Below are 22,748 nucleotides of genomic sequence, written 5' to 3'. Positions count from 1 at the left end.
CTCCAGCCATCAACCTCCAGGGTTGTTACATAACGCCACACAGCGCTGCTTTTAGCCCCACAAAGGAGCCGTCTGAATGCTCTGTGGAAACACGGTTACAGGCTTCACTGGCTGCAGGAACACAAGTTTGTTCTGCCTCTTTCAGTGTCGTTCCTGCTCATGTAAACAGCCTGGGAAGCAGATTAAAGAGACTTAAACTGAGGAGGTGGAACATTCAGACCAACTGAACATGATGCCAAAAGCTGCAGCAATGATCGAGTAAAACTTAAGTTGCTTGAAGTATAAGTTCATTACAACTGTTCTTAGAAAAAATATCTATTGTTATACTCATTTCTTAAACAGAAGAGTTGAATATTTGCTTGTTTTGTGGCATCTTTTGCAACTTTACATCAGTTTAGTTGATCGAAATCTAATTTGATCAACTCTTTAAAAATGGGTCTGATGTTAAATGTTTTGCCAATTCCATTTTTTATGTTGGATTTGCAGCTTTTTTGTGGTGATTAATCAATTAATAATTAAGTTTATTAAAACTATTTTGATCATCTATTAATATTTTCACAACTTTTTTTTTGCAAAAATGTCAAAAAAGCTTAACTCAGCTGCACTGATAAAAAACTTGGTTCTTTTTCTAAGATTAATCGATTAACTGATTAACTGATTAACCAATTAATCAAGTAATCATTTGGTGATGACAGTTAATCACTATCAGTTTAACAACCAGTTAATTGTTTAACTATTTCTTTTTTTTCCAAGAAAAACTGTCAGAGTTGCAAATTTTAGCTTCCTGAGTGTAAGATTTGCTCGCTTTGACAACACTTAATCAATTACTTGATTAATCATTTAATTGATTTTAATATCAATCACCAACTTTTTGAATCATTAATTCATTGATGCACATTTTTTAAGCAAAACAGTCAAAAAGTTCTTTTAACAGCATCCCAAAAAGAAAAATTGTTTTTTTGCAGGAATTGATCAATTTTGTAGTGATTAAACGATTAATCGATTAATCAATTAATCATTTAGTTGATTCTGAGCCGAATTTAACAGCAACTTTTTGGCAACCCATTTTCCAAGAACGAATCTTAAACACTTGTTTGTTTCAGGATCTAAAAAAAATTATATTTTCCTGCTTGTTTCACAAAGATTAGTTGATTAATCGATTAGTTGATTGATGAACTAAATTAATCGAGTGCTTTTTGGATTGTCAATTCATCATTATAGTGCTCTCTTGAGAAAAAATCTCAAACAATTGGAATTTCCAGGTTCTGGAGTAAAGAATTTGCTACTTATTTTTTAACAATTAATTGATTAATCGATTAATTGTTTAACCGTTGAAATGACTAGTTGACTGAAAAATCAATCAAGCACCAACTAGTTGAATAACCAACTTTTACACCTCTTTAGCAAACCTGTCAATTGCTTTTTCCAGCTTCTTAAAATGAAGATTTGGTATTACTTTACAGACAAGTAATCGATTAATCGTTAGGTTGATTCTTAGATTGAATCTGAATTAATCATCAACTTTTTTGACAATTACAGGATAATTTGCTTTATACAGAGACCAGAGTATTCAGAGGCTGACCACACAGAGACCTCTACATTTCTGTAATGACTCAGTCATCCTGCCCACAGATAAGAAAAGTTGTAAAATTTTGTGAGAGAAGGTCGATAACCAGGAGTTGAAATGAGGTGAAGTGGTTTGAGACAATCATCTCATTAACTGCGTGTCTCTCGAGCCTTGTTTCTCGACTTGTTGGGACAAGCGTGTCTGAAAATGAGACATTTTAAAGAACAGAACTTTAAATAATCATTTGATGGTGAAGCTGGGGAAAGAGTTTGAAAGTTTTCCTGTAAAGCTAAGGAGAAACATCTGTACTGTAAGAGGAGGAGGAGGAGGAGGAGGAGGAGGAGGCATGTTTTCATTCCACACTCACAGCTCCACTCTGATAAGACTTTTTTATCCAACTGCTCATGAAAGCATCGTCACAGAAAGGCTCTCAGAGCCGAGAATAATGACACAGATGACTCTGCACTCAGTTTGTCTCTCTGCGTCCTGCTCTTTAGCAGCGAAAACAAGGAAGGAGCTGGTTAGAGGAAATATCTCTCACTCAGCACTTTCCAACACGTCCCTGGTGTCTGCAGACGGCTGAGACAGGAAGTCTTTGATTCAGGAGCTGTGATGTTTATCCCTCAGAGTGGAGGAAAGTGAGGTTCAGATCTGTCTTAAAGCACATAAAACTCATGTAAACTCTCTTTGAGTTTTAGTGTTTGCTTATTTACATTTTCACAGAGAGATTCTGATTTAAAAATATCCTGAAAATGTAGATCAGCATTTCAAAACCAAAGTCTTTAAAAATATTTTGTTTCTTCCATAACTCAAAGATGTTCAGGGGAATAAAACTAGAAAACACAGTTACTGTGCTTAACTCAAGAGTTTTAGTTTTTTATTTCTATATTAAATAACTTTAACTTTCATATAAAAGTTGGTGAAAAGTTGTTTAACTCTATTATGTCCATTATTTTCTTAAAAACAGACCTAAATAAAGATTTTTTTAAGTATTGCCTGAAATATTTTCGTCAAATGTCACATTTTTCTGCTATTTCACCAACTCTTATTCAATATTTCAGTATAAGGACAGCGCTTGAATCAGAAAGTCAACCAAAATGTGTAAGAATGACATGTCAAAATGTAATCCTTAATTAAAATAAGTCAATATATATCACTTTAAACAAATTAAAGTTGTTAAAATGTAATGTCTTGTGGAATATGAAGACGCATTTTGCAAGTTTTGTTCATTTCCGTTGCTAGGCGCTGCCTAAGTAGCTGCCTGTTGCAGCAGCTCTCTCTTCTTTGTCAATTTCTTGTAATTTTTTCGTATCTTTTTTGTCATCTTTGTATTTGGAGTGGATCATTACTTTGTACGGCTCATTTGTTGGTCGTAGACACCAAACCTTTTGTGTCTTCAGTGATATTTTGACTATTTTTGCTTCTGTGTTTGTCTGGAGATCCTACCTGTAACCATGGCTGCATTGTTTACATGTGAACTCAGCTGTTAGCAGCCTGTAGCATGTCAATGCTAACTGGTGCTAGGCCGGATGTCTTCCCACAAGGTGAGGAAGACACTTTTTTTTTCTTTATTGCTGCTGTGACTTCAATTTCGTTGTACTTGTTACAATAACAATAAAGTTCTTTTCTATTTAAAGGTACAGTGCGTAGTATTTAGGAGTAGATTGCAGCTACTTAAAATGCATCAGTTGGAAGATGCAGAAGAAGAGCCTTCTTTTGAAAATCTACCATCAAGCTGAATCACATGCAAAGTTGTTTCATATCTGTTTATGTGGCTCTAAGTGAAATCGAGAGTGCGTGCGAACACAAATCAATAAAATATCAATAACTCAGTGTATGTATGCTGCAGAAACATGTCACAGTTGTGATGAATTGATTCATTTTTGACCCATTTCTAAGTTAGAGTGAGTTTCAGAAACATACTTTTACATTTTTATATCTTATTTTGATGTTTCATGTTGCGTTTGTGGAATTTCGTGCATTAAAGTGTTTTATCTATTTACTCAATCAAAGCTAACATGTGCGCTCAGTCCCTGCACTTCATATTTTCAGCTCCACAGGCTCTGGACTCTGTGGGAGCAGAGGACCAGGTTCAGATGTGGGTGTAGAAAATTCCTGCCTTATTTATGTAACCTTTGGTGCTCGGCGGTCAGGGGCTTTGGAGCGGGCTGTGTGTGGGGAAGCTTTCAGTTTCCTCTGATCCAACACTTACTGACACTGCCTCAACTTCAGAGCCAGGATCAGGTTTTTCACAGACGGTGGGTGAATAATTAGGTCAGTTTGAAGCAGAGTGAACAAGAAATGATCAGATATTGATGGATTTATTTATCTTAGGGGCATTTTCACCTCATTTTGACATGAAGCAGCCAGCTGATCAGTGTGAAGAAAACCCTGCCTGCAGCTTAAGTTTTACCTTATAATGAAAATCAATGCATGGTTATTATGAGGAATGTCTTTCTAAACCTCCATCCATCATCAGTCTCCATCTGTCACCTCCTCCGCATCATCTCACCATCAGAAAGCAGCTGATGAACTCTGTGTCCATGATAATGTGTGACTGAGCTCCAACTCAGACCATGTGACACCTCATACGGCTGCATTGCTCATCCTCATGCCTCCGGTAGAAACCTGACTGCCTTCAAACCCAGCAGCGACTCCAGCGCAACCGTTCAGTCTCCAAACGCAGCCAAACAGAGTGAGCACTTGAAGGGGTCGTGGATGCATTCAATGTCTGAGAGACTTTCTGTGATTTCACCCTGATACCATGCACAGATCCTCCATCCAACAGTTCAGAAACACAGAGTTTCCAGCTCTTACCTAAACCGGGGTGAATCTTTGATACAGTCTTCAAAATCCACCGTCATCTTGGGCTGGAGCGAAGTTGTCAACGCGTTTTAAAATTCGGCTTTCATGTCCCGGGTCGAGCCAAAGCTGGAATGTTCCGTTAGGGTATCCGTACACAGAGTTTCCCACACTCTCCTGCTCCTGTTGTGGATTACTCGGTCCCTCAGTCCCGCTCTGAGGATCCCGAGCTGCTTCACTCTGTACTGGACCACGTGCGGCGTTCAGGTACTCCGGCGAAGCTCGGAATTTTTAACTTCAGATTCTGAATTTCGGACTTGAAGCCTGAAATAATTTCTGTTTTTGTCAGAAATTATAGACAACATCATAAAGTCTCGGACAAAGGGTACTTAAGCATAACCATAAGACATTTTCATACAAATCTAAACTTTTTTATGTTAGTCTTATTAATTCTACTTTATTTTTTTTTTTAAGTTGTAACCTACATAAAGAAAAGTATTAGGTAAGGTTTAATAAATCTTGTCAAGGAAGTGTAGCAAAAATTGAAAGGAAATCTGATGAAATGAATGAATAAATAAATGTATAGATTAAAAAAAACTAAATAAACAAATAAATAAACAAATAAATAAAATTAATTAAATAATAATGGGCCCAACATGTCCTTGAATGTCATTTTAAATTGAGTAACTGAATGAATATGCAAGTTGTAAACAAGATGTAAAATTAAAAACCTCCCATCAAACTCTACTGTTGTTCCCAACAATAATAATGCAACTTTTTGCAAAAATCTCAATGCAATAAGAGTATGTATTAATTCTTGAAAGATATATGATTTGTTTTTAATTTATGTGTACAATATTTAACAGAAATATTACCATTTAATGTATTGTACCAAAATTAGCTTGAAGCTAGTTTACTTTGAGATAAGCTACTTGCAAAAATAGTCAAACATTTTAATGCTGAAGTACAGAAAAAGAGCATTAAAGAAGACTTTATGTATGCAAAATATCTATTGCATTGGAAAACATGCTTCAACTTAATACACAAATTTGATAAAACAAGTTGTAAAATTGTTGCAAACAATTGTAAATCACTTACATGCAGCATATTGAAAAGACATGGTTTATTTTGATAGCTTTATAATATTGGAGACTGGTGAATTTGATGTTTTAGGGCATAAAGTTAAGCAAAGTAAGCTGCAATTAGGAATGAATAGGTTACTAATGCATCAGATTGTTGACATTCATAATGGTTTACATAAAATCTGCTTATCGTTTATATATTTTGTTGTTGTTGTTGTTTTCTTTCTTTCTTTTTAATTTTTTTTTTTTTTTTTTTTAGGAAAGTATCTTACTGTTAATTTGCACACAGCTAGTCATACATTGAAAAATCCCAACTGTACCTGAACGCATCACATGCTCAGCCCTCTGCATGATAACGAGCGGAGTGCTGACGTCACAGCCCAACTCATTTGAATGATTACAGCCTGATGCTGGTTAACAGTCTCATGTTCAATCACTTTAAAGAGAAAGAAGGTTAAAATATAAATAAAATTAAAAAAACTTTATTAACCCTGGAGAAGAATAAGTTGTTGTTTTTTTCTTTCTAAATGATAATCAGGCTAAATCTCAAAATCTGTGTTTATTCAGTTCCAAAAAAAAAACAAAATAATCCAATAAGAGGAAGGTAAGTTTAAACTCTCTGTGTCTTAACTTGAACGGTGACTAAGTGTCTGCTGTTGGCACTAAGAAGCTCCTTTTAGTCATCTCCCTACATCTCTTAATCTCCCTCACACCTCTGATACAGTGAGTTGTGTTTCTGTCAGATCAGCCTGTATTACAAGCTGTGGACTACGACTGTGAAACTAATTACCCGATTCATAAACACACTTGAAGAAACTCTGATGCATTTAACACATCCCAGCGTTGTCTACTTTAGCATTCAGCTGTTAAACGCAGTGCATCCGTTTCCCCAGCCGAGCTATTATTAATTCACAGGAAATGGGAAAGCTCAGAGAAAAGAGCGCCTGCTTGGGATTTCACTGCAGGTTTTCATAGAGCGCCATTGTTCCTTCAAATCCCAGCTCTAAAAAGGCTGCAGCTCAGGCCATGAATGGAGATGATCTCATCGACTCCCAAAGGAGGCGTCTGCACCAAATTCCCCCATCAGTCACAGACTGGACTGATCTTAGAGGAACCAAACACACTTTATCAACTGTTTCAGGGGGAAGTCATGAAATCAGGTGCACCACTGCTGCAGGAGCTCAAGTTAAACATCCTTCCAGCTTTTTGACTCCCCCACTGCTTCGCTTTCCTCTCACTCTTCCTCGTAGCTTCATCCTCACTTCTTTTCCTAATCTGAGATCAAAGCCCCTCCAGCTCCTCTCTGAAGCTGCTGAGTCAGCGTTTGGCTGATCTGAAAGTGCACACTGCTGGAGAAACTTCAGAGCAAACTCTGGAGCACACAGTCTGCACAGCTCTGAATTTTAAAGCAGCAGAAGAAGAAGAAGAAGAAGAAGCAGCACTTGGTCATATCATACAGGAAGGCATCCATGCTCCCCTTCAGCGTGAATTGTAATAACTCGATGATCCCTTTAAAAGCTTGGGTAGGCAACTTTCAGAGGAACCAGCGGAGTAAGCTGGATTTTAAAGTAAGGGACGGTAAAATCTCCCAGTCCTTCCCTTAAGGCTTTACTCCAGAGAGCGATGAGAGGCTGCAGAGCTTTGTCGTCATCACTTTCCATCTTTAACATCACGTCTGTGACAGTGGTGTGCAGCCAGCCATCAGCTTTGGCTTCGTGTCTGTTTTTCTCAAAGATTCAGATCATTTTTTTGAAGGTCTGCTCCACAGTCAAAATTATTTTACTAAAGGAAATTTCACTTTATATAAGAAATTACCTTATTCTTTTAAAAAATATTCATCTTTTTTTACATATTTATTGAGAGATCAGACAGTGGATTAAGAAAGGGAAAGTCAGGAACGACAGGCAGTAAAGGTTCTGGGTTGATACTATGAAGGTTGTAGCTGCTGTACATGTCTTTTTTCCCCCTGAGCTAAACCTGCACAACAAAAATACTTCTAAACTTGACTCAAGCAAAATTAGAAAAGAAAGAAAGAAAGAAAGAAAGAAAGAAAGAAAGAAAGAAAGAAAGAAAGAAAGAAAGAAAGAAAGAAAACACACTGCACAGTAAGATAGCATAATACACAGAGACATATTTTCCTCCAAATTTACAAATCTAATGCAAATAAAGCTTATATTGAATTTGATAACATGATCTAGCTAGCTTGCTAATAAGCTAGTTACAGTTTTCTCTATCTATCTATCGATCTATCGATCTATCTATCTATCTATCTATCTATCTATCTATCTAGCTAGCTAGCTAGCTAGTGAGCTAGTAGGCTAGTAAGCCAGCTACTACATCTGAGGAGCTAGAAAGTTAGCTAGTTAGTTTTATTTGTCGCCAGTTAGTAAACAAGCTATCTATCTCTGCATCTTATTAGCTAGCTAGTTGGCTAATAATCTATCCATCCTCGTAGCCAGCATTTAAGCTAATATCCATCCATCTAAATATATTGCAAGTAAGCTAGTCATCTATCCATCTAAGTAGCTAGCAAGCTTGCTAATTTTTAATCTAACTGTCTTAAGGGCTAGATAGCTAGATTATTACTTTGTTTGCTAACAATCTATCGATCTATCTATCTATCTATCTATCTATCTATCTATCTATCTATCTATCTATCTATCTATCTATCTATCTATCTATCTATCTGGTATGGAAGTTTTTGATCCATCCGAGGAGCTAGAAAGTTAGCTAATTAGTCTTATTTATATTGAACAAGATATCTATCTATGCATCTTAGTAGCTAGCATTTGAGCTTGTATCCATCCATCCATCCATCTAAATCAATTGCAAAAAAGTTATTTTTCTAGGATAGCTAGTTGGCTAATTTTCTATCTTTTTTACATCTTCTTCTTATCCAGTGGTATTGTTTTTAAATAACTCAACAAGAATTTAGCTTAAAAGATGCTTCATTATGAGTTAGCTTTTACATCACTTTTAGGTTTGGAAGCCAAGTTAGCTTGTTTACTGTCCCTAGTTCTATGCTAGCTTGCACGTATGTAGTTTTGTGAACAGTGGTATCTGTGTCCTTTTGAGAATCCCACAAAATATTAAAGTGGCCTTTACTCAATGATGACTTCATTTTTCACTCTTTTCTTTTTCTTTTCTTCTGAATGGTGGCCAGTTGTCGATGATATTTGGAGATATCTTGAGCTGATGTAGTTGGTTACCAATTATCAGTTACATGTATTCAGTCAGACACCTCCAGTCCTGGCTGTTCCTGATCCATGACCTGGAGCTTCTGTTTCTTCTGTGGCTTCTCTAACTGCATGAATAAACCGTCTCTGCTCTGTGCGGCGAAGCTGAGTGGAAGGGAGCTGTCGACTCCCATTTCTGCTGCCACGGCAGGCCCTCCTCATGGCAGACACAAGCGCTGCAGCAGCGAGGAATCACTGGGAGAGATGTGTGGGTCTCTGGGAGGGTGACCTACTTTTGCTCCCCCTCTTTGGTCTGCTGAAGAGAGCAGCGAGTTGTGCTGCTGAGCGCACGGCTTGTAATGTTATCCCTTCTGACTGCAGGTGCAATGCTTTACAAGACACTGCCGACGAGGCGTGTGCATATGCTGCGAGATGCTGTGGATTATGCATGCATGTCCTCTCTGCACTGACTTACTTTACATGAATTCCTGAGTCTATTGTCATTAATTTCAGTTTTATCACAAGACTAATGCCTCACACTCTGTGGAGATCTGTGAAGTCTACCGAAGCTATCACTGCCAGCAGGTAACAGCTGTGTTTAAGCTGTGTAAATATAAAACAAATCAACCCCCCACATGGAGCACTGAGTAATTTAAAGTCAAGATCTGAGCTCTGCTGTGTGTTAATCATGTAACAGCGAGCCTAATGACTTCAGGAGTCACTGGTTTTATAATCTGGCCCGGCTCCTGATCCCCTGCAGCACAATGTTCCCGTCAGTGAGTGAGTGAGGCAGCGACAGGATCCCATAAAGAGGGTGAGTGTTGGGTCAAAGCCGGAGCAGCTGGAACAAAAACAAAGGAAAGTACTTTTCAGGAAGCTTGCTCCACTGCGTCAGCTTGGCTAGCATCAAATATTTAGATGCCCAAAAGCAGAGCGTCTGTGCCAGGTGTGCAGAGTTCAGCCGATGGTAAAACTGAGGGTCATGAAGAGTTACGGTGTTGTCGGCAGGAAGAGAGATGGAGACATCAACACAGAAGAGAAGAACGAAGGAGTTTGATGAATCAGCTAGCAAGTTTTTTTATACTTATTTTGATGCTATAGCCAGAAAAAAAGCTGAAGTCATTGTATAACATGGATAAGGTGAAAATCAAAGAAACCAGAAAACCAGAAGCTTGATAACGAACTGCTACAGACCGGATCGACTCTATGACGTAATTTCTCCAACTTTGAGAAAGACTGACCCAAACATTGTCGCTAATAAAAGCTAAAATATGTGCTCATTCTGTACAGGTGAGTAACTGACCAAAGCATTAACCTCTGTTCTTATGGAGCTGATGCAGAAGCTTTAAAAACTGCAGTTCCCTAAGTGACCACTTGAGGCTAGCTGCAGAAGTCCCACAAACCACATACACACCCATTCAAAAAAGCAGATGTGTCACCTGCCTCTGTGAAGTCAGCCCTTGAGCAAGCAGCCCAGGTTGGATTTCAGTGCTGACATCCAGCTCTATCCACTGTCCTGTCCTTTCAAAATAAAAGCAGACCTAGTACCGAGGCTGGTACCTGGACAACACAGACATAAGACTTTAAAACCCCAGAGCTACAAATCGTACAACAGACAATTACAAAACAAAACAGGCAGAAAATATCAACATTTTTATTTTTTCCAACCAATGTTTAAGGATTTCTCTTTTAAGAGTGAATAGTCGTCACAGTTTCTGACAAATATGTATCTATGCCTAGGTACTTCTCGGTCTCCTCTGGTTAGAGATGGATGAAGTCACATGGCTGGGCATAACTGTTTAAAGTTTTAAAAGTGAGAGAAACATCAACAAAAATTTGGTAGTTGTTAAGAATATTAAACTTTAAAAAAAAAACCCATTAAAATAATGAAAATAAAAAAACGCTGATGGATTTCTTATGTACTGAAGGGCAGAGAAAACATTTTTGAGAGTGTCTGGGAGTCTTTTATGTTATATATCAAAGATTGAGGTACAATCACAATATTTGATTGTGTGTTGCAGTTCAATGGTGTTGAAGGCTGCTATGCTTTTGTAATTTTTCTGTGAAAGGGTGTTGTGTTATGAATATGTGTTTAATGTTATGTCTTTTAAAAAAAAAAAAAAAAGAATTTTGGAAAAAAAAAAAAAAAACAATGAAAATGAAAATGAAAAGGTTTCCACTGCCTTCTTGAAAAGAGACTTGATGGGTTTTACAGTACATACTGTTCAGTGGCAGCTGCTGGTCAGTCAAGGAGGGGAAGCTCATTTTTTCCCGGCCTACATCATAAATTTGTTCATTTATTTAAACGTAATTTCTCAGTGCCAGCTTGTTAGCAGCTGGAGCTGCTACGTGAGACTACGACAGGCTGTAAGTGTGAGTGATCGGAGAAGAAGCTCCACAGCTGTAGCTGTAGCTGCTTATTGGTGAAAAGAGAGAGAATCTTTAAACTAAACACTCGTCGTTTTTCAGAAAGGTAAACTCACTGGGGATCGATAAAGCCTCCGAATCAAGATGCTCCGGTGGAGGGTTACACTTCAAGATCGCTGACTCACTCATTTCACTGACAAACAAAAAGGGATTCAGCCTCAGACAGATCATCCAATCATCATGCAGAAGCCCAGCGTCCAGGCCAGCCCACTGCCTCATAGACCCCCAGAGACGCTGAGCGTCCGATGGGGCAAAGCCCAGCGTTTATCCAATGACCGTCCACTTTCCACAGTGGAACAACCCACTCTACGCTTCCCCGCTGAAGTCAGAAGACGCTCAGCGTCCGGCTGTGTTAAAGCGCTGAGACGTTGCGGGGATGAATGAGAAGGAGGTGGAGCCAGTTACCTGTGATAGGAGCTGATTCTGAACTAAAGATGAAGGAATTCTAGCTCAGATTTTATCAATGAAATGTTCACACAGCAGAACATATCAACACTTTTTTGGGGACATTTTAGGGGAAGCTGAGCTTAGTCTTAGAGCAATCACCACTGGTACCGTTGCACATGTCCAAACTGAGAAACAATAACTCATGTGTGAAAATCTCAAATCAGTGAATACAGACTTTAGCTGTCTTGGAGGTAAGGAAAAGTCTTACATGATGAAAAACTTGTTGTTTTTGAGGACATATGAAAGTATACATTTTGTCTAATTGACAAATTATGTTTTGTCATTTAAGGCCCACCCCCAAATTGGTTTGGCCCACCCCAAATTGAAATTCTGGCTCCGGCCCTGCATCACTCAACTCCACTTCTAAACAAAATAAACTGGTGCCCCCTGCTGGTTGGCTCTTGCAGTCTTAGTGCGCCCCGTGCACTCAGGCTCACTATCATCTCATTTGTCCCTCAGTCTTTGACACAAGGTGATGACTCCTCAGGTTTTATAAGATCTGAACAAACTCTACACCTTTGAAAAGGAGCCAGTGTGCCTGGGTTTAAAGCCGCCGAGCTGTGAACAAAGAGAAGAAGAGTGGAGACTGTGGGGATTATTAACAATGCAAGTGTAACTCCTCTCCAGTGATCCTCAGATAATTGCCTGAGTAAGGGCAAAAAAACAAACAGGAGCCTGTGAGTGCTTTCCTGTGTTCGCTTGGTTTTACACACAGCGCAGCGTCTCTGCGCGGACGCTTTGTTCGTTTCAACAGTTCTCCTCTGCAAACACGTCTGCCCAACGAAGGTGAACGTTTGTTTTTCGGAGCACGTTGTTTTTTGGGGGAAAGTAGGGCAAGATGAGCTGCAGGCTGGGAAAGAGCCCGCCCACTGAATCACAATGCACACACACACACACACACACACAATAGCACTAATATGAGCTTTAACAACATGACTGTACAGAGCTGTCAGGGATCAAAGCAGAGTGATCATCGTTTAAGGATTTCTGATCTCATGCTCGGCTCTTTTTTTTCCTGCATCTCTCACAAACTCAGAATTTTGGGATGTGTGTTGCTGCGTTAATTCCTCTTTTTGGACTTCAAAGGATGCATTTAATATGAGCAGAGCAGAAACAACTGATCAGAGAGCGTCTGAATGAGGCGGCATCCTCTCGGGTACGGCTGGACGAGATCCTGAGGAGTGAATGAGGCTGGTGTTGCTAGGAGATGAGGCTGAGCGCGGCTGGAAAAAAAAAAAAAGGCGGGATGAAGAAAATCCTTCAGACGAGCTAACTCCCCATTGAAGTCTGAGTCTTTGATGCTCAGACACCACAGTTGACTCACACACTTCTTCTGGCCGCAGTCCACCCGCCTCTGATGGAGCTGCACCAGAGTGGCTGTAATCAGGGATATTACAAGGTTTAAAAGAAAAGATACGCAGCATCTCCCTTTAAATTCAAACAGGCTTCATTGGCACCAATGATCAGGAGCCTTAAAGGCAACAAGTACATCATGCCAGGCCCCCAGATTTCATTTAATGTCTCACAAAACTCCCTTTCCCTTACTGTCATCATTTTTCAGAAACTCAGCAACTGTCACAGCTGACGTCTTGAAATGAATGTTTTAATCAGGATGTGAAAATGTGAGAGTTAAAAAAAACACATCAAAGGACACAGAAGAGATTAAAGTTGTAAAATGGTGCACACAAGGTGAAACTGGTGCTAAAAATGGTTTAGAAAGCAGGATCAGAAAAATTTGGGGTTAAAGATGTTTGAAATAATCTTAAAAATAAAATCCTGATCCTGCCAGAAAAAGCTCCTGACATATTTCCCCCACATTGCCCCCTAGTGAAGAACATGGTCTTAGGTCAATTTGTTCTATCTGTCTGGGAAAACTGCAAATTTTTTTGTAAATGGAAATTTCTTTAAAAAATAATGTCCGTACTGTTGTGTTCTCAGTAATTTATTTCACTGTAAGTAGAAACTTGATCAAGAACCAAACAGGGCTTTTTAGTTTTTTCAACTATTTTTTTTTTCTTTAAGTTCTGTGAACATCTTTCTTTCATTTTTAACTGTGGTTGTAAAAAAATTAATTTGAAGGGGGGGGGGGGGGGGGGGGAGTACTTAGTTTGAACTGCAGTCTTTAAAAATCAAATTTGTAAACTGTTAAAGGTACAATGTGTAAAATCCATAGACTGTAAAAAAAAAAAAGACGCCACAAAAAATGCTCCCCCTGGTGGCTGGCTGCAGTATAGGTCAAAAATCCATCTCCCCAGTCATTCCAGATGGGCTGTGGTCAAACTTTAAAAAATTAATACACCTCATAGAAATGTTTCTCACATCTGATTGTTGTGGTGATTTGAAGATATCATTCAGCTGTCTTGTATTCAGGTCCTCTTTTTTCTGAAAAGTTTTTGTTTTCATTAGTTATGAGAGGTTAAAAACGAGGATTTACGTCATGTTTAATGATGATTGACAGCTGCTGTTCTTGTGTATTTTTTTCAGGTATTGTAAAATATGTCAGGAGGAAGAGACAAGAAGAGATTAGACTCTCAAAAGAAAAAAAAAAATCATTACTTTTGTCACTCGGCTCCACTCACTCTCCCAGAATCCCTGCGCAGACTCTGGCTGCACAACTGCTTCAACGGCTGCGCCTGTGACGGGGGAATTTTGGCTTCAAAACCGTACAATGGTAAATGGCGGAGCCACGCTGTCCACTCTATATACAGTCTATGGTAAAACTGAGAAAAATCAGCATTAAAGAGCGGTCAAATCTGGATTAAAATGCTCCATTATTCACCCTTTCCTTGGTGAAACAATGGTAGCCTTGAAGGAAAAGATGCTACTTTAATTTACGATGAAAATAATCCTCCATTTGTCAAGTTTTCCATCAGAAACCTTTTTTTGTGGCTGAATGCAAAAACATGTTGAGATTTGATGTCGCCAGTCTGTAATGATGGCACAAGGACGTTTGACTATTGTCAGTTTAACATTAAGAGATAAAATGAGGTGGGACCTTTTTGAGGTCTGAGGTCTTAAAGAGGAAACTCTGAGCTTTAAGCTAAGGGTTCTTAAAGAGAAAGGAAGAGGATGTCACGCAGCGTTAATGATTGATGATAATTATTCACATTCTTTGTTTTGTTTTTAAATGGGATTTAATGAGGGTACAAAAAAGACATTAAAAATCTTTCCTCCTTTTTCTCTTCTTATCACCAAAACACGCCTAAAAACATTCAATCAGCAGAGTTTCTGCCCCATGTTTTCAGCTGGAACACACAACTACTGACACAATGCTGCCACCATGTGGTCAAAAGAGTTCAGTGCTTCAATATCTGTCCTCTGCTGGTGTCAGACGCTCAGGCTGCACGCTTCCTCTTTTTACTTTTCTTTATCTCTGTGAAGAAAACAGGAGATTACTTTAATAACTATGAATATAAAGAGTCAAAGCTGTGAAGAAGTGAATAATCAGCTGGTTACTCACTGGCTGAAAAGCTGCTGGGGTCACCGTGAGGAAGCGGAGCCGCGTCTTCAGGTCTCGACGGCCGTAACAGATATTTAGGAACACGCTGAGAGAAAAAGAAGAGGTTTTAAGACGAACATGTGAGCTCATATTATCTACAGATACAGATGTTTTTAGTTGACGACATCTGGCTGCTCTGCACACGCTCAGTCTCACCTCTCTGTAAGGCAGCTCTGAGACTCAGCTGGAAAAGGATCCACAGAGCGCTTCAGAGACAGACAAGTGTTTATTCAACAGCAGCTCATCGAGACAGAGCTGATCACAGATGTCCTCGAGTGAAAACACAAAGCCTGATTCTCCATTAGCTGCGTTTACTGAAGCCTGCTCAGGTAAAGAGGACGGGTCACCAGAGCTGGTACTCTGAGAAAAAGCTCTACAGAGGAGAAGATGATACACGCCGTGCAGAGGAAATGAGAGCAGGAAACTAAGGTTGCCAGGCTCTGGGGGCAGCAGGTGAATTAGAGAAAGTCACATAAAACCGACGAGGAGAAGCAGCAGAAACCTCACGCTGATGGAGCTAAGACTGTAACCACAAACACCAGAGCTGCAGCAGTCATAGCAGCAGTCACAGCAGCAGTCACAGCAGCAGCGCTCAGAGTGGGACACACACCACAGCGAGGTCTTCCAGTGATTGGTTTATCTGGTACTCGATCTGTGAGCTGAATCAAACCAGAGTGTCTGTTTTCTGCTGGGGGATTCTTCAGTGACCCAAATTCCACAACAAGAAATGTCACCCACAACTTTTTTTATGTTTTCCAAAACAGTAACTAACACGCACAGCTTAGAAACCCTACACACTTTAAAATCTGAAATCTTTTCAGTCTAATCAGAATTATCGTCCTATTTTGTTTTATTTTTATTTTATCTTTTATTTATTTATTTTTCTCTTAGCTTTCCACTCTTTCATTTGCTGTTTGTTTTTAACTTAGAGGTCTGTTTGTTGACTAGGAAGGTTGTTTAGAATACAAACCTGCCTTAATAAAAAAATTAGTGCTGGGCAAGTTCACGCGTTATTTTCGCGTTAACCCGTCAATCTATTAACGCCGTTGAATATTTTATCGCACATTAGTGCATGTTGCTCACATGCTTTTATTTTGTAAATGTCTGTTGCTGACCGCGGTGGAACCGGAAGTGAAATTGGCGGAAAAACACTATGAGTAACCAAAACAAGCATGGAGAAGAGGGGCAACGCCACGGAACTTAAAGGCGCTCGCCGCTTAGTGTATCAGTCCGCGCGCACAGCGTGCCAGATATAAACAAACGCAGGTAGTCTGCCAGGACGAAGAGACACGATGAGAACTAGAGCCTTATTTAGCGGTGTTTTTGTGTGAAAGTAACGCGCTGAAAATTCTCTAAATAAAGCGTGAATGCAGACCGATATTAGATTTTTTGGTGGGAGTCCGTTTATTTGTGTTTTTGGTCAAGTAAAATATGGCCCTGTCTGAGTGCAGAGGAAACCGGCAGAGGAGCAGGGAGGGGGTGTTTGGTGCGAGCGCTCTGGGCTTCTGCTGCACAAAAACACTGCTGTAGGGGTAATTTCTGCCCTAAACCTTGTGATAGGACCCAACTTGTTCCATCCCGGAGTATCACTTTAATGCCCTGACAGTGGCAATAAGCTTTAATTTTGTATTTACATTTTGTAAATTTGATTTGCACTAAATATGTGATTTAACTATTACTGTATAACAAGTACTGATTTAGTGTTTGCATGACAGACGTTATGGCACTTTCACAATGCGATTAATTATGATTAATCAGGGAAATCATGCGATTAATTACAATTAAAAGTTTTAATCGTTGCCCAGCCCTAAAAAATATGTGAAAAAAAAAGAAAAATGTTTCTATGAAGAAAAGTCACAAACTATGAAGAGGACATTTTAGTTTTGGATCTTTAGAGGTGTGGCTGTGGGTTCTCTGTTAGACACAAAGCAAACCTGTGTGCTGCTGTTTCAAGAGGTGAAACACAAAAAGCTTTTTAGAGAAACTGGTTGAAGTAGAAAAGATCAATTTGTTGCTTTAGGAGCAAATACAGATTTGGAATTATTACTTTGGCACAACAGGAAGTGCTGTCGACTTTCTGCTTTTTACAAAGATTAACAAACGAGCACCTCCTGACAGATAAATGACGACAAATGACATGTTCCTTTTATAAGTGGAATGTTTTTGCGTTTTAATGTTAATTTACTTATTTTTTTAATTTCTCCCTTTATCAAAGCCTTTATTCATTTTTTAATGCAATTATCTTAACCCTTTTTGTTAATTTTGAAACTATCCTGATCTTATTGAAGCTTAAACTTCTTTTCAACTTTGAAACTGTTTTAATAATAAATGAATAAATAAATAAAATAAAAAAGACAATAAAAATAATAGTAAAAGAAATTTCACTGCAACTTTTATGCTTTTATCTTAATTTTTTTTATTATTATTTTGCTCTTGTATTTTATTGAAATGATTGTTTTATTTTTCATTAATTGTTTTCTTTCAATATATTTTTATTTAATAACCTTTCAATGTGTACTTATGTCTCTGCAAAGTACTTTGAATTGCTGCAGTAACAAACTTGCCTTGCATTACTCAGTGTTCATTGGTTTCTTCTTTAAAATCTTTTATTTATCTTTAATTATATTACTTTTGTCATTCACTCTGAACTGCATTTGATTTCTATGAAAGGTGATTTGAAAATATGACATGTTGATGACAAATGACAGGAAAATAACAGATCTAGGTTTGTAATAAATAATGTGAAATATTAAAATACTTTGATGACATGTGATCTATAAAACTGGCTCCTACATGATGTAATGATCTTAATAAATTTAATTTATAGATATGAAAATTGAACATCAGTATTAAACTACCAAAAGAGGGAACTCTCTGGTTTCTCCTGCACTGACCCAGCAGTTTGTAGGAGGAGGATTCGGATCGACTCTGGCTCTGCTCTGGACCCTCTGGCTGTGTCTTCGTTCGGTGGAGCTTTGAGGACGATTCACGGTGGAGGGTCTGAGACGACTGCTGGTTGACGGAGTTTCGTCTGCTTCAGTCAGGAGGTCTGTTAGTTCTCCATCGCTGATCTCCTCCTCCACCATGGAGCCGTCTGAGCAGAGACAGTTTCACAAGTAACAACATAATCTGTATCTCTACCTCTGTGCAAAACTGATACAGACTAAAGTATTATAAATTAATGAAATAATAAAAAAGATTACATAACAAACTCACTGAATTGCTTCTATACAGACACTATCACACCTGGGTCACATTATTTTGCAATTTGCTAGCTTTATCACCTCTCTTATTTCAGTTTTGCAGCCTGAAAATAAAAAATGAAAGCGCCTTACCGGTATGTTGCAAACTGACTGCACACTCTAGGCATGTCCAGTTGCCTTCAGGGACTGTAGTTAAAGGTGGTGTTAAGCAGTTCATGTGGTACCTACAGTAAAAAGCACAACAAGAGTTTTATTTTAAAGGATTTCAGTGGAAATGTGAATTAAAAAGTGCACTGATAATTACCCTGAATCACACTCTGTGCACACAAGAAGTCTGTGCCTCCGGTCACTTCGTCCACATCTCTTGCAAATAACAACATTGCTCCCCTCGTCCTCTTCTTCATCATCATCTATTCTTCGTGCCTTCACTTCGATCTACACACAAACAATTCAACAACAAAAATGTTCAAACTAATTGGGAAATAAACATTGTAAATGAATAAAAAAAGATCACCTTCTTTTGAATGACCCCTCCAGGACACCGTCTCTGGAGGATGAATGCAAAGCTGACCCGATCCACAGGGCAGGTGTTGGCTGTCTGGATTACAGAAAGGAGAAAAAACAAGTTGAAATATCATTTGTTATGAAATAATGTGATCATTTTCTTTTTCAAATTAAAATAATGGATCATTTTCTTCACAGTTTTCAGTTGCTAAATGTTACATCTGATTTTGTTTAAGCAATTGTGAGATTTAAAAATGATACTTTTTGATTTTTTAAGAACAATAATAAGCTGATAGGTGAATTAAAAACTTCTGAGGTATTAGTCTGATACTGATTATAGATCACAAGCTGCTGAGGTGGGAATAGTGAAGGTGAGATGTGTTTACCTGGGACCATTGCAGAATACACTGAAGACAGAAGACGTGTTTACAGCTCTCCAAAGAGCCCACTTCCTGTTTTTCAAATGGGCTCAGGCAGATATAACATTTATCTGACTTAGATATAAGATCTGCATCATCCTCACATGATTTGTTCATCATTAAAATGCCATTCAACACGTCCAGAACAGATGTTCAAGGGACTTTAGTGACAAAACGCAGAAATAATTTGTGTTTTAGCTTCTATTATCCCAACAGGAAGCGAGTGTGACTTCTCTGAGCAATAACTTTTAGCGCAGGTGTTAGCATTGAGAGCTACATTGCGAACTAGCTTTATCAGTGTTTAACAGTTCCGTGAACAATTTCCCGAATAAAACCAAAATTTATGTCAATTTATTCACAACGTTATGTCGTTTCTTTGTTTTAAGTCAGCTGTCACTGAAGAATTTATCATAAATGGAGCTATAACTTTCAAATGAGGAGAAACGTTTGAGTAACGTCAAAAGACGATAGCTGCTAATTCAATTTTAGCGCTACGCGAACGACTTCCGCTTAATTCCTTCAGAATAAAAGCGATGTCTCACAATTCTGACGTGATACGTCTTTGTTCACAGAAAAAAATGATCATATTGTCATGTTATCTCATTGTAACCTTTATTTGATTTATATGTTTTTATTTTGAGCCTATAGATTCATTTTATTGCTGGGCTTCTTTTTTTATTGATATTACTATACAGTCCATGACCAATACCAGGCAATATAACCAACTTCCGGTTTGTGGCTATCCGATATACTTGGGATCTTACAAAGAAAATATTCTTCATCGGTCAGAAAAAAAAAAATCAGCATGGTTAATTGCTTCAAACAATACGTCAATGTTTTTTTATTCTTTTTTTTTATTTGATTTACTTATAATAATGATCATACTCTTATTTTATATCATTGTAACTTTTATTAAATTTATATGCTTTTATTTAAACCTATAAAATTTATTTTATTGCTGGGCTTCTTCTTTTATTCATATAACTATACAGTCTATTATATGACCAATACCCGGCAATATAACTAACTTCCGGTTTGTGGCTATTCGACATACTTGGGATCTTACAAAGGAAATATTCCTCCTCGGTTTAAAAAAAAAAAACAGCATGGTAAATTACTTCAAACATTACATCAATGTTTTCTATTTTCATTTTTTTCTATTATTATTATTATTTGTTTTTTAGAAAAAAACGTCAAATATTCTTACTTAAATCTCTAAAAAAATAGTACCAGAAAACTTATTTATTTCGTTTTTTGTTTTTTTTAGATGCCCTAATCCTCTTCTTTACACATGATAAAATAAACAGGATTATGTGACATTGAGTCTGCAGTCTGAGTTCGCTCAGCTCTTACTGCTGTAGTTAATATCAAACCACAAGTAAACACTTCCATTGGGTATAATTCTAGTCTGCACGGATTATTATCTAGTATGTATAGATCTGGAAAAAAATGCACCAAAAATTGATTCAATATCTTGAGTGCTAAGACATAAATTGCATGACAATCTGTAATACAGCAGTTACACTTTCAAAAAAAGGGGGTAGGGTCAAGCTCTAGAGCCGGGATCTGACTTCCAGATCTTTTATGTTTGAATTAACTAATTTTTCTGACTGCCGTATGTATGAAAAAATAAAAGTGGATATGATTTGAAAAAATGCTAACTACCTATTCAAAATAACACACTTGAGGTTGCGCTGTTGTGAATATAAACACACGTTGGTTGTGGGTTCGAGGCCACAGACACGAGAGCACAACCTGAAGTGTGTCATTGCTTAATTTAACCTTGCTTCAAAACTGAGTCACAGTAACCTCAGATACCTAAAGCCTCAAATAAAAAGTGAATAAGATGCTGAAATTAGACTTCTGTGTTTCTCTTTGAATGAGAAACTTGAGTTTAAACAATGTCGTTTAATTTCATACCAAATAAAGCAACATATGATGCTCGATCTAATAATACTGCAGTGGGTGGGTGATATAAGCAGACTGTGCATGAGTGAGACTCATACTATGGTTTCCTGCCATCCTCCCAGCGCTGCACACCTACAGAACACCAACACAGGAAATTAAGAGGCCTGAGCAAAGAGAGGCACGGTATTTACTCACTCTGAGGAGAGGAGACAACACAGAGACAGAGGCTTTTATCTCTGGAGACTTCAACATGCAGCGCAGCTTTCTGCGTTTGAAGAGCAGACGAAGAAGAAGACGCTGAGGATCTTGGTGAGACGGCTTTGTTTTTCACTTCCTTTTAGAGTTTTAAGGACGAAACGAATATTATTTCTAAGCTTGAGCTGTAAATAAATAATACTTTTTGTTTCTCTAGCTTTTATGGGATCATTGTTGACTTTAGATGCCTAGCATTAAATCTGTAAAACCTGTCTTCTAAATTATCTTTCAAGAAATTCAATCTGATACAGTTAAAGCAACTTTTTGAGTAGTTTTTTGTGTGAAAAGCTACTTTTAAGGGTGGAAAAAACATGTGTAAAGTCAAGTAGAAGAGGAGCTACTGTATGTTTCCACTGCCGCATGAAAATGAAAGTGGAAAAACTGACTGGAAACTTTTTGTCTCGCTGCAGAAACAGAAAACAACAGCTCTTAGGAGAATCAACCTACGCTGCTTCGACTTAAATCTGTAAAGATGAACGTGACGGACATCTGCAGCCCCTCTTCAGCAGAGTACCAGTACTACTTGTTCCCAGCGGTCTACATCCTGGCTTTGATCGTGGGTCTTCCAGGAAACCTGTCCGCTTTCTTCGTCTTCGCCTTCAGGACGTCTCCCCGCACGGCCTTCAGCGTCTTCATCAGCAACCTGGCGCTGGCTGACATCGTCATCCTCCTCACTCTGCCCTTCAGGATCCACTACCACCTCAACAGGAACCACTGGGTGTTCGGGGACCTCGCTTGTCGCGTCACCGGGATCCTGCTCTTCGCCAACATCTACATGAGCATCTGCTTCATGACCTGCATCTGCGTGGATCGGTACATCGCCACGGTGCATCCTCACACGTATCTGCGGCTGAAGAGCGCCTGCTGCTCTCTGGTGGTGAGCGTGGTGCTGTGGTGTGTGGTCGGCGTAGCGATGCTGGTCTTCGTCCTCTTGGGACCTCTGAAGAGGAACTCTGGGAGCCACAGCTGCTTCGAGAACTTCGCAGAAGACGAGTGGAACGCACGTTTGGGGACGTTCAGCCTGCTGGGTCTGGTGTTTGGCTCTCTGGTGCCGTCCATCATCATCCTGGTGTGCTACCCGCTGGCTGTGAGGCGGATCTCCAGGATCAGGACCAGGACGGCGCAGAAAGCAGTGAGAGTCATTTACACCATCCTCGCCATCACGCTGCTCTGCTTCCTGCCCAACCACGTCGTGTATCTGCTGCACTTTCTGCGGCGCAGGAACGTCATCCAGAGCTGCTCGGCTAAAAACGCCATCCACGACGCCAGGCGGGTCACCATGGCTCTGGTGATCCTCAACACCTGCATGGACCCGGTGCTGTACTACGGCACCACCAGCCGCTGCAAGTGGAAGCAGAAGATGAGCTGTTTGTGGGGGAGGCTGAGGAGGCACAGAGGGGTTTACACCATCACAGTGAGGTAACATGACAGCTCTGACATCGCTTCATCACGCCAAACG

At 39.0% G+C, this 22,748-nt stretch overlaps 3 protein-coding genes across 6 annotated transcripts in view; 1 reads left to right on the top strand and 2 right to left on the bottom strand.

The window, feature by feature from the left end:
- LOC141799093 (arf-GAP with coiled-coil, ANK repeat and PH domain-containing protein 3-like) overlaps positions 1–4,608 on the bottom strand; it is a 110,919-nt gene extending 106,311 nt beyond the window's left edge. For all 4 annotated transcript variants that reach the window (XM_074681184.1, XM_074681186.1, XM_074681183.1 and 1 more), the window contains exon 1: positions 4,385–4,608. In XM_074681184.1, the coding sequence (XP_074537285.1) occupies positions 4,385–4,431 (47 nt within the window). In that variant the 5' untranslated portion in view covers positions 4,432–4,608. The remainder of the gene's footprint in view (positions 1–4,384) is intronic.
- An 8,014-nt stretch (positions 4,609–12,622) lies between these two features.
- LOC141800075 (PHD and RING finger domain-containing protein 1-like) lies at positions 12,623–19,620 on the bottom strand. Its single transcript, XM_074682538.1, has 8 exons — positions 19,094–19,620; positions 18,718–18,801; positions 18,508–18,638; positions 18,336–18,427; positions 17,859–18,094; positions 14,962–15,046; positions 12,826–12,878; positions 12,623–12,724 (listed from the first exon to the last, which is right to left on the bottom strand). Exons 1-8 carry the CDS (start codon positions 19,244–19,246, stop codon positions 12,623–12,625), a joined length of 936 nt encoding a protein of 311 aa, XP_074538639.1. The 5' UTR covers positions 19,247–19,620.
- Positions 19,621–21,249: 1,629 nt separating this feature from the next.
- On the top strand, positions 21,250–22,746 carry LOC141798723 (lysophosphatidic acid receptor 6). The gene is made up of 2 exons (XM_074680527.1): positions 21,250–21,343; positions 21,700–22,746. The coding sequence occupies exon 2, from the start codon at positions 21,762–21,764 to the stop codon at positions 22,710–22,712; it is 951 nt and encodes a 316-aa protein (XP_074536628.1). The 5' UTR covers positions 21,250–21,343; positions 21,700–21,761; the 3' UTR covers positions 22,713–22,746.
- Positions 22,747–22,748: the final 2 nt, after the last annotated feature.

Source organism: Halichoeres trimaculatus, unplaced genomic scaffold, assembly GCF_033239565.1.
Source record: "Halichoeres trimaculatus isolate MK-OKI-2021-1 unplaced genomic scaffold, fHalTri1.1 fHalTri1_scaffold_11, whole genome shotgun sequence".
NCBI classification, from domain to species: Eukaryota; Metazoa; Chordata; class Actinopteri; order Labriformes; family Labridae; genus Halichoeres; species Halichoeres trimaculatus.
Note: the sequence above shows the minus strand (reverse complement) of the source record. Positions and strands in the feature narration are given on the sequence as shown.

What these genes read in the sequence shown, in the direction of transcription:
- LOC141798723 (XM_074680527.1), top strand. Translation starts at nt 21,762, where the DNA reads ATGAACGTGACGGACATCTGCAGCCCCTCTTCAGCAGAGTACCAGTAC.
- LOC141800075 (XM_074682538.1), bottom strand. Translation starts at nt 19,246, where the DNA reads ATGATGAACAAATCATGTGAGGATGATGCAGATCTTATATCTAAGTCA. An exon ending in TGCACAGAGTGTGATTCAGG is followed by an intron (nt 18,428 to 18,507) that starts GTAATTATCAGT and finishes TTTTTACTGTAG; the next exon opens with GTACCACATGAACTGCTTAA. An exon ending in AGTCAGTTTGCAACATACCG is followed by an intron (nt 18,095 to 18,335) that starts GTAAGGCGCTTT and finishes GTCTCTGCTCAG; the next exon opens with ACGGCTCCATGGTGGAGGAG.